General features: G+C 37.9%; 1 protein-coding gene across 1 annotated transcript in view; it reads left to right on the top strand.

The window, feature by feature from the left end:
• LOC133621014 (oxysterol-binding protein-related protein 10-like) overlaps positions 1–17,532 on the top strand; it is a 199,706-nt gene that overhangs the window by 42,934 nt on the left and 139,240 nt on the right. Inside the window, exons 3-4 of the mRNA XM_061982779.2 lie at positions 4,138–4,217; positions 8,171–8,239. Of these exons, the coding sequence (XP_061838763.1) occupies positions 4,138–4,217; positions 8,171–8,239 (149 nt within the window). The remainder of the gene's footprint in view (positions 1–4,137; positions 4,218–8,170; positions 8,240–17,532) is intronic.

The raw sequence follows: 17,532 nt of genomic DNA, 5'->3' as shown, positions 1-17,532 counted from the left end.
AGCTTCCCAATCGTGTGGGACTTCTTCACTGTTTCAGAGGAAGACATTTTGTGGGATCTTTGCACGCTTCAAACACATCGAACCTTATCGGCCGTCTGTAACACCGGCATTGCTACGGCGGTATTTTGCAAGCCTACGAAGACACCTGCGCTGCTAAAGAAGCTACTCCAAAGCCAGCCGCAAAGGCGGGTGTTTACAATAACTACAATTAAGTCAACACTTAAAAAAATTATAGATAGAAATAAATTATCAGTCTTGAAGAAATAATAAAAAATAAATATTGTACTAGTGTTCAAGATTGCCACATTATATACATCTACCTGTTTTCTGCCTAGGTTGTGCAGGCCGCATTCACAATAAATTAGGAAGTTAAGTAGGCGGCCACAAAATATGGTCCTGTGAGTTTAGGACCCCATGGATCTGCACAGAAAAGTGAGTTGTGGAAAAGTACTCAATTGCCACACATTTTTTTTCGTTGTGGTTGCTTTCTCGTCAGCCTTCCTAAGTGATCATCAAGGGAGTCAGGTGCAACAGTTTGGGGATGATTGACACCTCTGTGGCAGTCGGCCAGTTGTTTGTGTTCTGCATGGATGCACTGAATTGTTCAGTTCTCATAAGAGCTTAGTTGAATGTTAGACAAAAAGTAATGCCTTGTTCTCAGAAAAAACCCCACATACTTTTAGATGACTGATTGAAAAGTATATTAATATTTTTACAAGTAAATATACCTAACTACCAGGCACTGGCCAGTGACAGGTTTTAAGACATGAAAAAGTGACGGTTTCAAAACCACTAAAATTTTCCTCCTGTATGGTATAAGTCAAAGTGAAAGTTAGGAAATCCTTTACCATCGGGTGCGGCTGCAGCGGCTATATATAAGGACCCCTCCCGCTACACATCTCTGCAGGCTGTATGATAGATGAGGGGCTGTAGCAATCTCATACTTTTAATGAAAAGCGACTGATACTGATTGGTGGTCGATCGACCGGCACATCCCTAATCACGATTATTGTACCTAAAATGATCACGGTTGTCATTATTATTAGCATATTGTTCAATGTGCTCAGAATTTACTTGTTCACACAGTGACATTTAAAAATTAAGCTTTATTTATATAAGAAAATGAAAAGCCATATTGTTGTTATTTGAGTGTTTAAATGTGTTTATTTTCTTTGGATTTAATTTGTAAAGGTTTTAGTGTGTTTTAGGCAAAAAGGCTAAATGTTATGCTTCACTTCCGATGTATGTGCAAAGGGCTGGGCGATATGGCTGAGCACTGTATAACGATATAAGTGTTTATCGGTTGATATTCATAATTATTGATATTTTTATGACCTATTGAAAATAAAGACCAGGAGAAAACTACATCATTGTAAATGTGATTTTTTTTTTTTTTTGGATGGTTCCTTTCCTCTTTGTTCCGGAGGACACGATGTTCATAGTTTACAAAAACAATTTGAAATGTGGACTCGTCAGAACACTTTTGCACTTTGCATCAGTCCATCTTAGATGAGCTCGGGCACAGCGAAGCCGGCAGCGTTTCTGGGTGTTGTTGATAAATGGATTTCGCTTTGCGTAGTAGAGTGTTAACTTACACTTACAGATGTAGCGACAAACTGTAGTTATTGACAGTGGTTTTCTGAAGTGTTCCTGAGCCCATGTGGTGATATCTTTTACACACTGATGTCGTTTTTTTGATGCAGTACCGCCTGAGGGATCAAAGGTCCGTAATATCATCGCTTACGTGCAGTGAATTCTCCAGATTCTCTGAACCTTTTGATATTACGGAGCGTAGATGGCGAAATCCCTAAATTCCTTGCAATAACTAGTTGAGAAATGTTGTTCTTAAACTGTTCGACAATTAGCTCCCACATTTGTTCACAAAGTGGTGACCCTCGCCCCATCCTTGTTTGTGATAGACTGAGCATTTCATGGAAGCTGCTTTTATACCCAATCATGGCACCCACCTGTTCCCAATTAGCCTGTTCACCTGTGGGATGTTCCAAATAAGTGTTTGATGAGCATTCCTCAACTTTCTCCGTCTTTTTTGCCACTTGTGCCAGCTTTTTTGAAACATGTTGCAGGCATCAAATTCCAAATGAGCTAATATTTGAAAAAAATAGTTTTCCAGTTCGAACGTTAAGTATTTTGTCTTTGCAGTCTATTCAATTAAATATAGGTTGAAAATAATTTGCAAATCATTGTATTCTGTTTTTATTAATGATTTACACAACGTGCAAACTTCACTAGTTTTGGGTTTTGTAAGAAATGCTTCATAAAGTGTGATAAAATAGTGCAAAGTGTGACAATGTAAACATTGAGAAACCTGAGAAGAACTTTTTATTTAAGGCTATGGTCAAGGGTGTGCGCGGTGAAGGTAGTGTGGTATTGTGGATTTGGTGGGGACGAGCGCCTTGCATAATTTACAGACTACATTGGTGGCTGACTGCGGCCCCTTAAAAAAATAAAAAACTGCCATACTGTCCAGGTGACTTTTCCTAATTTATTGACAATTTCTTCACTCTCTGCAGCACTCATCATTAGTTTCTCTTCTCACTCAAGAATCAACTAGTGGACAACAAGACAGCACAACCAAACATGATAGTTGATACTGTTACCTAATTGGCTGTTAGCATCTCACTCCCTTTGATCAGTGACCACTTCCTGCTTTGCAGAGAGCGAGTGCCTTTGTGCATGCAACCAACCTTGCTTCCCAACTTCTGGTCTGTTCTGATGAAAAAATTACGGAACGTTTTATTGAGCGCATTTTTTTATTGCTATTATGTGTCTATTGCGATATATATTGACATGGTTTTATCACGTGGGTTCACTTCCTGTTGTAGATACGTCCATGTATGGATGACGTACTTCAAATTTTAGTATCGATACAATACGAAATAAGTACGAGGCCAGTATTGCTGATACCAATACTGATGCTGGAACTTTTTATTTTAAATCTGTACGTATTGTGTAAGTTTTGACTAAAACGACAACAAAGATTAATACTGCTGTGCTTTTATATTGAAACTTATTTTGCACCGAACTGGAAGTCACTGTGTGCACATACATTCAAACACTTTATTATATTTTCTGCGTTTAAATATGCAAGGTAGGTCAAACAAAATAGCATCTTGAATTTGTGTTATAGGTAACAAAGCAAATGAATGTAATGTCTAAGAATATATCTAATTAATACAATAGTAATAATAATAATAATAATAATAATAACTGGGATTTATATAGCGCTTTTGTAAGTACCCAAAGTCTCTTTACATGTAGAACCCATCAATCATTCACACCTGGTGGTGGTAAGCTACTTTCATAGCCACAGCTGCTCTGGGGTAGACTGACGGAAGCGTGGCTGCAATTTGCGCCAACGGCCCCTCCGACCCCCACCTATCATTCATCATTCAATTCACCGGTGTGAGTGGCACCGGGGGCAAAGGGTGAAGTGTCCCGCCCAAGGACACAACGGCAGCGATTTTTGGATGGTAAGAGGCGGGGAGCGAACCTGCAACCCTCAGGTTTCTGGCACGGTTGCTCTACCCACTACGCCATGCCGCCCCAATAGTAATTTTTGTTTTACAATATAGGAAAGGAGCTGCGTTATGAAAATGGGCACCAGGGTGCGTATTGGCATTGTGTTACTATCTATTAATAATAGTTTTGTTTGTTATTATGCACTTATCGATAAGCTTCACTTTTACTTTATTAAATATTCAGAAGAAAAATACATTGCGTGAGAGCATGGTAGTTTGGCACATTGCTGGACAAAAATTCTAAATATGAACAAAACCTAGTGACTGACCTGCTTCTACATTTGCATGAAAACAGCTTGGTGAAAATTTCCTTCCCAAGAATTTTGAGACCGTAATTTGATATTTTGTTAAACTAATCTACTTCAGGAAAAGACCTATTTAGAAGACAGGCATCTTCTTGTGGACAGTTTGTAATCCAACTTGAAGGTTCATCTGTGCAAATGGACTGTACAAAAGGAAATAAATGGACCCATCAGTGGATGTGGAGACTTTTAACAACATATTGACCTGGCGGCGAACTCCTGTAACAATTAATTGCATGCGCAGGAAGCTACAATTTAGCTTTAATTTATCTTTTTGGTACTCCATATCTTTGCAGCCTCTGATGCCAAAGAGCAGCGGTTTTGGATCAATCAACTTCAAGCGTGTGCCCGGCGACATTCTGACTGCAGTGCTAAGGTAAATGGAAAAAAAAAAAGGGTTGTCCTACACTTGGGTTCATGCTTTTCTCTTTAAATAAAAAAAAAAAAAACATCTCCATGGGGATTTCCACCTTGTCTCTGTCTTCTAGACAAGTCTGTTGGGGTTGAACAGTTTGCTGCACAGTCACACATTCCTCAAAGTGAAAATTGAAGTTAAAGCTAAACTGAACAGCTGTAGACTGGGTTCTATATTACATATATAGTACAGCTTTGACATTTGTTGTCGGCCCTCTGGCTACGTTCACACTGCAGGGTCTAATGTCCAATTCGAATGTATTTGTCAAAGCTGATCTTTTTAGTGGCCGTTCACATTACAAAAAAAATGCGATTTCTAATGTGAGTGCAATCCGACCTGCATGCGAACACGAAGCCATGACGTTGCACGCACTGCAATGTTTATAGAAGTAAACATGGCTTCCACTCGAGTCTGTCTCACTACTGGCGCATTTATGGCAATTTCACAGATTTTGTGTTATCAAAGTCAAGATTTTCTGAACCAAAATTATTGCGCGTAGAAGATAGAAGGAAGAGGACAAGTATTTTGGCTCTGGCAGTTTTACGGGATATTTTGCTTTGATGTCTGCTTGAAAAGCATGTCTGTGGGCGAGCAGTCGCAGACAGGAGTATTGGAACTTTTACGTGGGTTTCTTAAACATTATTGTCCCCTGTTTTCTGCTCCTTTGTCAACTATTTTATGTTGTAACAGTCTATTTTGGTGAATAATGATGATGCTTACCACTTTTTGATGACGTTCTGGTCAGGTGAATGCGACCTAAGCGCGGAGCGTTCACATTGAGGACGCATTGAATTTATATCTGATTTATATCCACAAACAAAAGAGGCCTGGGTTGGATATGATAAGTACGGAATTGCACTGTTTACACTGACATGAAAAAAACTGATTCAGGTCACATATGGGCAAAACATCGGAATTCAACTGCAGTGTGAACAAGGCCTTTGTGTCCCTTTTTAGACTTTTTAATGCATCACAAGTCTTCAAGCCACTTACCTCAAATCATGCAATGTTTCTGAAAGTTCTTAATTATATAGATTTTGTGCTAAACGTAACTAACAATGCAAAAAGTTGTGGTGCAGAGGATTCTGTTTGAGTTTGCCTCAACTGTTTTGTTGGCTAAGTTATGAAGTAGGGATATAACAATATCAAAATCTCTTGGTACGATATTGTCTCGGGGTTAAGGCCGTGGTACGATAATAATGTCGTATTCCCCCCAAAAAAGATGTGGTAAAATTGCCATGGTGTGTAAAATGAAGTGACAGGAATCTTTAGGATACACACACTTACTGTAATGTAACACAAACATAATGCTGTTTTAATCATATTATTACTAACAAGTATTTTTAAGTGCAAAGAATTGTGTGGGAACATCCACTATTTCAAGCAAATATACAGTGTATAAACAAGCAAATGTATATAAAAACAACTTACAGTTGAGGAGTGTCTTTAAACTGACAATGTAAACATCAAGTGTAAAACAAAGTTTAGTGTATTTTAATTGTTACTTTCTGAGAAGCAGTGTCCTCTGCAGTGGACATTTTTTATATCAGTTTGGAAATGTTGATTGTCAAAAAATGTGAATGTTAACTTTTAATGATAGAAATACCTGACCAAATTGATGTTTAGCCTCACTGGCTTCAAGTATATTTTCCGCGTAATGGTTAATGAAGTAGCTTCTCATATTGCTATACATATTTCCTGCGGTGTGCACTGACCGCGCTCCCACTGCTTGGTTTGAATTAATACTTTTGCCAAAGAGTGTATGGACGGATTTTGAAGGTAATTTAAGGAATTGTCCTGTTACTACAACAAACCCACTTCTCCTGCCTTCCTCTTTTTCTCCCTTTTACGGCGTTCCACGGCCCATCTTGCCCGTCCCACACAGGATTTGTGCAGATGTAGTTTTTTTTTCAGACCAACCAACACAAAAGTGGCAGAAAAAAACTACACAAACTAAGTTTTCGTTTGATACTGTCACACTTCACAGCATTATTGTGAGGATTTTTAAAACCACAATACTGCGGTACCTACAATACCGTTACATCCCTATAATGAACTCATGTACACTAATGCAGGGATGTCCAAACTTTATCAGTTAAGGACCGCATACTAAAAAAAAATAAACAAGGAATGCAGATGCCATTGTCATATTTTTAGTTTTGTTAAAGGGGAACTGCACTTTTTGGGGAATTTTGCCTATTGTTCACAATCATTATGAAAGACATGATGGATTTTTTTAAATGCATTCTAAATATTGAATAAACGTAAATAAATATCCCCAAACAGCGGAGCCAATGTGAGCTTCACCATTACGCCCATAAAAATCTGATAAATAATCGTTCATAAAACGCCAACAATACTCAATTTACATTTCGTGACTTGAATATTAACCAAGTATTAGTGATATTGTTATTATAAGCACTAACGCAGACGAACGTGATCACTTCTGTGTGTCCATATGTTTACATCATCGAGTGGTCAGCTGTTTTCTTGCTGCCCTGCTCCCTGTAAGTTTATTTTAGATCATGAATTATGCATCTCACCTGGAAAGTAGATGGCTGAGAATAAAATCTGACAAGTTGGGACACTTCGACCGCCATTTCGGACCTGGAACTGATGTGAACGACACGAAAAGTGCTTGTTCCCCTCCGCCCTGTTTTTTTGCGAGGATTATGAAAAATTCTTCACCTAAATGAGAATATAAGAACATCCTAGCAGTTGGCATCCTAATGACAGCAGACGTTGTACAGTAAGTGATGTTTTGTTATGTTTGTTGGCTCTCATGAAGTCTCCAGTGAGCAGAAATCGGTGTAGAAAAAAAAAAGCAAACGTGATGCGTTTTTTAAACTAATGCGCCGTGTATGCTTAAAATGATCAAAATACGCAAGTATAAATGTTATTATAAATGTGCCTGTTACTACATTACATATATACTTACATCATGTATATAAAACCCTAATGGAGATATTTGGATGTTTTTATTAGGGGGCTCTATAGGCAGAATTGAACAGCTCCAATAGGCTCCATTGTAAGCGGACATTGGATCGCATTTATTTAAAATTTAGGATGCATTAAAAAAAACTCAATCCCGTGTCTTGTCTTTCATAGTGATTGTGAACAACAGGCAAAATTCCCCAAAAAGTGCCCTTCCCCTTTAGGGGCTAAAAACTAACGCAACGTAAATATGTGGGGAAAAACAGCTTTTTGTTATAGGTTAGTTGCGCAACTACTGTACTTACAATAAGTCGCTGCGCGTGTTTCCAGTTTTCCAACGTTTATTGCAGCACTTTTTTTGTAAAAGTTGCTAAAGTTACGCATGAAGAGTTTATTTTCTATAAGAGTAGTATTAGTTTCTGATTCTTGTGCGGTCATTTTTGCGTTTGCATCGTCGTGTTCTGTCTAGTAGTATTCAGGATCGCTACACCATATTTCACTATTAGTTGCCATTTGTGTGTGGGCTGTGTTTACACTACACACTATGACTACACTATGAAATATGGCCCTGCGGACTGTGACTTTGAAACCCCTGATTTAATCAAGGAATGGCTTCTGTCGGTATTCCGTGGAATGTATTCACTACTGCATGTTCCAATGGGGAGAAATCTTAGTAATTAATCAGTGTGAGTTAACTGGAAGATGTGTACTGCTTTTCTACATTGCATTAACTTTCATTTCTGGTTTTATGGCCAGTATTACATTTTCTTCTCTTTGCCGTCACTTGTACAATTCTGTGTAAAACACCTCCTTCAGATGCTGAAGTCTGAAGTCACGCAATATTTGCTGACAGCTAGTTTTGACCTTGCATTCGATATAAGTTATTTTTCCAGAACATTTTGATTGAACTCGAAATTGTATAGCAGCATGACATTCTTCTTTAACGCTCAAAACATTTGCCTATTTGTCAAAACCCTAAGGTGAGGAAGCTGAAGGGCTCAGAAGAACACCTGAGTGTAGAAGAAGCAGGAGGAGGACAAGATGTTCTGGTGAGTCATCACTATCAAACACATGACTTACTTTCACGTTTCCTGTTCAGCAGTTCTTTGTGACAGCATGTGCTGTTTTGGGTCTACTATGCATCAATATTCAGCAAAGATGTACTGGACAAAGATAAGTCCAATTACACTATTGACCTATGGTGAGAAAGAAGACAAAGGTGGGAATAAATTAGTTATGCAAAGAAAAAAACAATCTCAAGAAGCGTTAGTAGTAGACAAAGAATAACACTGTCAGTGTTTGTGTGTTCTTGCATGTTCGTTCTTGTGAGTGCGTGTGTGCGTAGTAGGGCTGTGAATCTTTGAGCACCACACAATTCGATTCTCGGGGGTAGCGATTCGATTCAGAATCGATTCAAGATGATTCTCGATTCAAAATCAATATTTTTTTATAACATCGGTGCCAGTTTTATGATTAACTACATTTCTCCTTAAAATAAACAGCTGTGATAACTTTTTATTACTTAAAAGAAAACTGGTTTTGTTTAACAAAATTCTACCAAAATATTTAATAAAGTAATTTGTAAATAAGGAAACGAGAGGTATCCCACACTTCTCTTTTCTAAAGTAAATCTGTACAGCAGATATGGGCATCTACGTCGACAGTAGCTATGTGCACATGGACACATTTAATCGGATTAAAAGCCTAACCAGAAGAAAAATGCTTCATGTAAACACGCCATTTGGAATATTCTGACCCGGTTACACACGTTCGGATCAAAATTTAATTCCGATCGAGACGGGTGGTTTATGCCGATAGTCATTCGGATTGTAGCGCATGACAACACATTTTCCGAAATTCGTCCTTACTGTCTTTGATGCTATACTTTGGCGGTGGAGGGGGACTACATTTAATAGTCTCAGAATGAAGCGATTGTTTTGCTGTTGTCTCCCCCTCATTCAACATGTCCAGAAGTACTGTTGAGTTTGCTTTAAAACAAGACTAGCACAAACAAAAGTATGTACTGTCGTGTCATGTGTCCATGTAACAATAAAAGAAGGGATCCTGTTGTCATCTTAACAAGCTGTTTTATTCACGACATTTCAGCCAGTCCAAATGCTAACTGCTAGCCTCAAAAACATGCAAAGAAAGTCATAACATGAAGACACACCGCAACCTGTATATAATCACAACATAAAAAGTACAGAAGAGCGCCATTTTGAAAAGAGAGGTAAAACAAAAGTAGTGAACAGAAGGAAAATGATAAACACTATGATAACGTCGGACAAGCAGAAATGCACAAATCCATGTTTGTTTACGGTGGAAGTCACTGCTTAGTCAGCACCTGCAGTGAGTGAACTTGTCCAAAAAATGGCGCCATAGCACAAATAAGAACACACCTTTTTGTTTATGTTAGGTTCTGTGCATATCAAAGTAAAGTATTCCGATTTAAGGTGTGATGCATGAAATTGCATGTCATAATCAGATACTTTTTTTCAGGGTCCATGTACACAGTAACATTCTAATCCAATTGATGACCAGATTAAATAAATGTTGTCCATGTACACGTGGCTAATATGATTTGCCTGAGTGATTGGACAAGACTGATTTAAAAAAACAAAACAAAAAAACATTCTTGCCCCCCCCCAAAAAAAGAAAAAAAATAGATTTCTATTTTTTTTTAAATCGATGAAGAATCGTTCCAAATAAGAATCGCGATTCATTCTAAAATCAAATTTTTTTTGCCACGTGGTTAGTGCGTTAAAAGGAATTTTATATATATATTTTTAAACACAACAGTATAACTTTTAACTTTATTTTCAGACCCAGTCAACGTTAAAGTGCCGGTAAAAAAATACACATTTTTGTTCGATACCGTCAGGCATCTTTTTCGCACACAGCTATATACCATGCTCTACATCCATGTATTGAGCAGAAATCAATCCTACGCTGTATATATATATATATATATATATATATATATACATATATGCATATATATATGCATATATATTTACACATATATATGCATATGTATATATATTTACACACATATATATATATGCACATGCATATATATTTACATATATATATATATATATGCACATGCATATATTTACATATATGCATATATACACATATATATATGCATATGCATATATGCATATGTATGCATATATATGCATATATATATATATATGCATATATGCATATATATGCATATATCTATATATATATATGCATATATCTATATATATATGCATATATGTATGCATATGTATATGTATGTATATATATATATATATATATATATATATATATATGTGTGTGTGTGTGTGTGTGTGTATGTATGTATGTATGTATGTATGTATATATATCTCCACACTGCTGGCATTTCCTACTAAAAACATGGATAACAAATCTATTTAAACCACGAGTTGATTCAATGTTAAAATCTCAACTTCTGACTTGCTTTGTGTTGTCTTGGAAACTCTTTGGATAAAAGTGGCATGCTTTTCCTTGCAGTACGCAGACCATTGAGGTTGTTTTTTCGCCAGAGCTTGTCGATATGTTAGCAACATAACTCAAAAAGTTATGAATACATTTTGATGAAAACTTCAGGAAATGTCCGAAAAAAACAATCCTTTCTCTTCATTTTACGACCTCCTACACAAGGACCTTGCATGCTCGTGCTACGCAAGGAATTTTGGGTGATGTAGTTTACTTCCAGACCGGCCAACTCCTAATTGCCAGGAAAAAACTACACTGACCAAGTTTTTTATATTTTATATCTTCACAAGATATAAAATATCGGCACTATTGTGATGGTTTTGATACCACAGTATTTACAATATTGTTGCATCCTTATTGTAAACCGTAAATAAGTTAGATTAAAATCAAGAGTAAAATTACTAATTCAGTGTTAATATTTGAGTGGGTCCCGGACCCTTCACTAGTGGAAAAGTTGGGCCGCGTGGTCAAAGACGTTAAGAACCCCTAGTTTATGGTTTTGTGTATCTGTCCCTATCAAGAGAATGCAATAATAATTTAAATAAATACATAAAGACAGACGCTTAAATTTATTTTGAGAGTTACAACAATCAAATGCCAAATTTTTCTTGAAATAAAAATGGATAAAGTATCTATAGTTTTCTCTTTATTAGAATATAATTCCGTTTCATGTGCAATATTACCACTTTTGCCCCTCATAAGGGTGATTCATTAGAAGAAAGTCCAAAAGAACAGATATCAAGTGTGTGAAAAACACCCTCGCTTTGCTTGAGCAGACACCTTTTGAGTGTCTCCCTGAAAGATGGATATAATGAATAATTGGAAAGACGGTGGCGGTAAAAATTTGGGTTGTCGAAAAAACGGTTCGATATAAACAAAAAACAACTATGGGATGATATCATTTTGCATGTACTTTTGACCCATTGACAAATGTCAGAAACATTTTTTTAACGGTAAATTAGGCAAGGACAAAAGAGTCAAGTGAAAGTTGTTTTGACGTATGTATTATTGCAGGGATGTGTTATCATGGCCCCACACATGTAGTACCATTTGTAATACATCGCTTACAGTATGAGTGAAAGCAAGTACATGATTTCGACAGCAATATAAATAAAAAATCTCGATGTACGTTTTGGTTGCTGGTTGCAGAACTAGCCAGAGATTAGGAGTTTTAGGCAAAGCTGCCAGTTTTTAACCATGTACACTCACTCTCCTCGACATAAAATGTAGGAAGTGTTCAAATGTGGACTTTGAGTTGGGCAAACACAGCAGTATTTGCCTCCAGTGTTTGTCACTTTTTTTTTAATGCAACTGCGCAATAAAAATCTAGAAAATAAGATGTTTTTGCATTCACTGTCAGAGGCATTCGTCGCTATTTGCGGAGAGTCTAATAAAGGTGTAAGTAATGTTCCCCCTGGTGCAAAAAGGAGCTGACCGTTGCTGCTTACGCCTACGCTGCCTCATGCAGGGCTCAGTGACAGCAACATAGGAAGTGACATCACTAAGACTTTGTCATAAAAGATTGTTAGTTAATCTTATAAGGTCTGCTGACATCAATGCTGACTGGAAGGAGGAAATGTGTAACATGGAGTACTTGAAATGGATTCCTCACCACAAAGGAGTGTGATTTATCCTAGCCAATCAGAGCAGGAAGCTGGAACAAAATGGTAAAACATAGGTATTCTATATTTTTTTGCTGTTGCAGATTTAGATTGATTCTTTACCTTTTTGATTAGTTTGTTATTAGGTAATGAGTGAAGAATAAAATAACTGCCCTCTGCTGGTTGCTGCCAAAATGTGAAATTAAGGATGGCTTTGTTGTTTCAAAATATGCCAACCAAACAGGTGAGACCTATTAAATTCCAAATGAGTGACATGTAATTAAAGAAAAACTGATGTATTGGCTTCTAATACCCATTGCATTCCTGACATCATATTTCATCACACCTGCACTGTGGCCCACTTTCTTCAATTGCTGCCCTCCTTTCACTGCAGACACATTGAGTCAAATAGCTTCCCTCCATTTCCACTGTAATGCAATGCTTTCGGCACTGTGCCAGTTATAGAGGACAAAACCTCAATTCTTTATGCACTTACTTCTCTGCTTACGCAGAGCTTGTGGCTTATTATTTGCACAATGCAACGGTGTTCTCTCCTGTAAGCTCACACAACAGGAGGGCATTTCTACCAGCATAGTCTCGCGGACTCGGTTCAGTTTAGTCAAGAATGGTCACACCTTCGTTTTGGTTTGGTTGGCATTCAGACTGCACTACTCCAGGGCACCAGACTGCCCGCTCAATGTCCCCCAGTTACATTATATTTAAGGCTGCATTTGCCACTGCAGTGGTACCTTAAGATTATAGGGATGGGTATATTTCACATTTGAACTGATATGGTACCTGGGAATTAATACAGGTACCAATTTTTACTACCGTATTTTGCGGAGTATAAGTCGCTCCGACCGAAAATGCACAATAAAGAAGGGAAAAACATACATAAGTCGCATTTTTGGGGGAAATGTATTTGATAAAACCCAACACCAAGAATAGACATTTGAAAGGCAATTTAAAATAAATAAATAGTGAACAACAGGCTGAATAAGTGTACGTTATATGAGGCATAAATAACCAACTGAGAACGTGCCTGCAGTGTTGGGTTAGTTACTGAAAACCAGTAACTAGTTACAGTTATTAGTTACTTTATTTCAAAAGTAACTCAGTTACTAGCTCAGTTACTTACACCAAAAAGTAATGCGTTACTGTGAAAAGTAACTATTTAGTTACTTCTTTTTTTTCCTTTTTTTTTTTAAAGCTCCCATTAATGCCCTTTTAGCCTTCATTTCAGTACTGTTATTGCACTAGAGAATAATACAATCTGTTGATCAACTTGGCATGCATTTTTATTTTCCTTTTAACATAATTAATGAAAAACAGTGCAACATAAAAAGGCATTCCTCCTTTCTTTAAACTTGGACCAATGACCATTAATAAAAAAACAAGTTAAAGTGCAAGATAAGAAGGCATCTTCCTTGAAACATAGGTAGTGAAATAAAGCCTGACATCTGGAGTGATGCTGCTGTCTTCCACACTTGGAGCCATGGATTGTTGAATCCTTGTTTTCAGTGGCAGGATCATTGACACAGATGGTGAAGTTTCAGTGCTCAGTAGAGATGTAACACTTTTGAGGGGTTTAAGCACCTGGAGGACCTCATCTGCCACTCTCACATCATCATCAGACAGGGTGACATTTGTCTTCAGGGTGTTGTGGGTCAATGCAGAGTATATAGCTGCCTGCTGCGCCAACATATCATAAGTGGAGTTCCACCTCGTTGGGACATCATGTATGAGCTTATGAGTAGGCAGCTTTAGCGTTTCTTGCTTGGTCTTAAGCACATGAGCAGCTGTTGTGCTTGGGTGGAAGTAGGAAACCTCCTTCCTGATCCTCCCAAGGAGGCGCTCCATCCTATTGACTGAGATTCCCTTCTGTGATGCCAAATTCACTACATGTGCAAAGCACCTATCTGTGGTCCCAGTCCTGCCTCATTCACTGTAATTATTTGATTTTTGGCATTATCACGTGTGACTGGGATATCTTTATCTTCCATTCCTCCACTTCTTGTGTCAGTACCTTCGCAAGGTGACTCTCGTAGAGGGGGCGTGTCTTCTCATCTCCCGGTCTGCTGTGATGAAGTGAGCGCTTATAGTTCCCCTGGACGTCCCCCCGTCTGTCATGAGCGCAACAGATGATGCTCGGGATAGTTCATCCACAACTTTTTTCTTCTCCTGCTCATAAAGATCTGGCACAATCTTATCGCTGAAGTGGGTGCGCGACGGGATGTCGTAACGTGGCTCAAGCACGTTCAGCATGTGTTTAAAACCCTCGTTTTGCACAACCGAGTCTGCACCTATAAACACACCGATTCAATGGCGCGGGGCGTTCAAGCTCCTCCGTTACTCCGCTCGCCATGACCACGCTGTGTGTGGACTGAACGTGCCAACAACTTTTTTTGTTTTTGTTTCATATATCAAACCGCGGATCACGTGTGTGCCTCTCCTCCCCACACCCACACCCAGACACACACATAGACCGCGCCTCTTTTCTTCTCTCCGGCTTGTGACAGAGGAAGATTCAGAAGAACGACACCGCAGCGCTTCTGTTTCTAGCCGATACTACATCAAAAGTAACGTAAAATAACGCAGTAACGCATCATGTAGTAACGGTAACTGAGTTACTGAATATAAAAAATAACGCGTTAGATTACTAGTTACGCCGAAACTAACGGCGTTACAGTAACGGGTTACTTTGTAACGTGTTAGTCCCAACACTGCATGCCTGGTATGTTAATGTAACATATTATGGTAAGAGTCATTCAAATAACTATAACATATAGAACATGCTATACGTTTACCAAACAATCTGTCACTCCTAATCGCTAAATCTGTTGAAATCTTATACGTCTAGTCTCTTACGTGAATGAGCTAAATAATATTATTTGATATTTTACGATAATGTGTTAATAATTTCACACATAAGTCGCACCTGAGTATAAGTCGCACCCCTGGCCAAACTATGAAAAAAACTGCGACTTATAGTCTGAAAAATACGGTACTTTTGTGTGTGTTAAGAAATGTTAATTGTTAAATAATAAAATCTCATTTTTATTGTAACATTTTAAAATGAGCTGATTATGATAGCTGTGCTGTACAGTTTGTATACCTTGTTTACATTTTTGAGTCTTATTTGCAAGTATTATATGGTAGGCTTTGCATACAGTCGCATTTCCAAGACGTTAGACACACCGTAGTATGAAAGCTATGGTGTGTTGTCTTGCCAGGAAGTAGTCTTCTAGTATTCTACTAATTACCTACTCACTTACTAATGACCTACTAGTGGTTAGAGTGTCCGCCCTGAGATCGGTAGGTTGTGAGTTCAAACTCCGGCCGAGTCATACCAAAGACTATAAAAATGGGACCCATTACCTTCCTGCTTGGCACTCAGCATCAAGGGTTGGAATTGTGGGTTGAATCTCCAAAAATGATTCCCGGGCGCGGCACCGCTGCTGCCCACTACTCCCCTCACCTCCCAGGGGGTGATCAAGGGGATGGGTCAAATGCAGAGGACAAATTTCATCTCACCTAGTGTGTGTGACAATCATTGGTACTTAAACTTAACTTTAACTTAACTTGCTGTTTGATTGTAACATGTATTTTTGTTGTAGTTTTCACTAACACATTTGAAAGTGTTGAAATCGTCATGTAAAATCACTAATGCTAAGCAGTAGCATTTCCATGGCAAAGCCAATGTAAATTAGCATCAAGCTAGCGCATTTAAGAAAATTGGAGACTTGCTGTACGTTCGAGCGTCTTCTACCAGAGTTCTTGCTTTGTTGACATTGAACATTACATCATTACCTAGAGACAGTTTGGTTGAGTGCTGCTTGAATGCTTGTTTCCTAGCTAAGCGTTTAAGCTTGACATAACGTCGTAACAAAAGTATAAAAATATTGCAGAATTTAATTTTATGTGAATCGGTACTCGGTAGTACCGACAGAATTCGGTCGGTGCCTAAAAAGTTTAGAATTCGGTACCAATCCTAACTCGAGACACACGTTTAATTAGTTCTGTGATGCTGCTTGTATTCTGAATAATTATTCTGTGAAATAATGTCTCCTATTGAAATTACAGTTAAAGTTTGATACATCGTGGTCCGATATAAAGCGATGTTCTGTAAAATGTGGTCAAGAAAGCACAAAGCATAGAAGGATTCAAACAATTTAAAGACTGCCGATATAAAGCAATGTTCTGTAAAATGTGGTCAAGAAAGCACAAAGCACAGAAGGATTCAAACAATTTAAAGACTGAGTCTTGCTACTGTTTACTGTCAACAAGACAGGAGCTCACAAACCTAAACCACTATGCCTTAGTAAGTCTGCAAACCACAGCTGTTTTCACCACGTAAATCGGGATCATTTTATTGTATTGTTTTTGGGGGAAAAAAAGGTAAATAAAAGTACTATATAACACGCAATTGGGATTTTATGGATCCCAATAACCACGTTGTATCGAACTTTGACTGTAATGGAAATAAATGTAATCTAACATGCCTTTGAAAAAGAAAAACAAACTTTTATATAATAAATATTGTATGAAAAACTATTTAAGAGAATGTACTACAAACAACTACAGTAGTTTTATGAAGTTATGTAGTAATAATGTACAGTATTTACCTTGGAGAGCGAATTCTATAGGTTATTTTTTGAGCTGCTTCTCTGTCAAACACACTATCTGCAGCTTCTTCATATTTTCATGGATAATCGTCAGTCATTTAAGATATTATTTTAACGTCCTTGGCTGCGTTATTGGCTTTTTCTGCTTCAGTATGGTGCAGACGAGCAGTGATACGCTCAAACTGCTAAGCCAAGTTGACCACACGGTCAGTCATGTTTTTGATCGTTTCTTTACTTCAATGAATTTCATCAGCTTTTTCTTCTCAGTACTGTCTTTTACACTTACCATCTTTCTTCACATGGCTAGAAAACTGAAGTTATGTCCATCTTTAGCTATTGGCTAATGCTAGCAACTAAGACCAGATGTTTTGCTCGGATCCTACTGTAACGTTTACTATGCCAACTGGGGGTATTGAGTCTTGTACCTCGAATTTTTGCTCGCAACCGAAAGCATAATTAGCCAAGAGACAGCTTAAAGTACTTGTAAGTTAAGTAGGGATGTCCGATAATGGCTTTTTGCCGATATCCGATATTCCGATATTGTCCAACTCTTTAATTACCGATACCGATATCAACCGATACCGATATCAACCGATATATACAGTC

This window comes from Nerophis lumbriciformis, linkage group LG21 (assembly GCF_033978685.3).
Source record: "Nerophis lumbriciformis linkage group LG21, RoL_Nlum_v2.1, whole genome shotgun sequence".
Classification (NCBI taxonomy): Eukaryota; Metazoa; Chordata; class Actinopteri; order Syngnathiformes; family Syngnathidae; genus Nerophis; species Nerophis lumbriciformis.
This window is presented reverse-complemented; position numbering and strand designations above follow the sequence as displayed.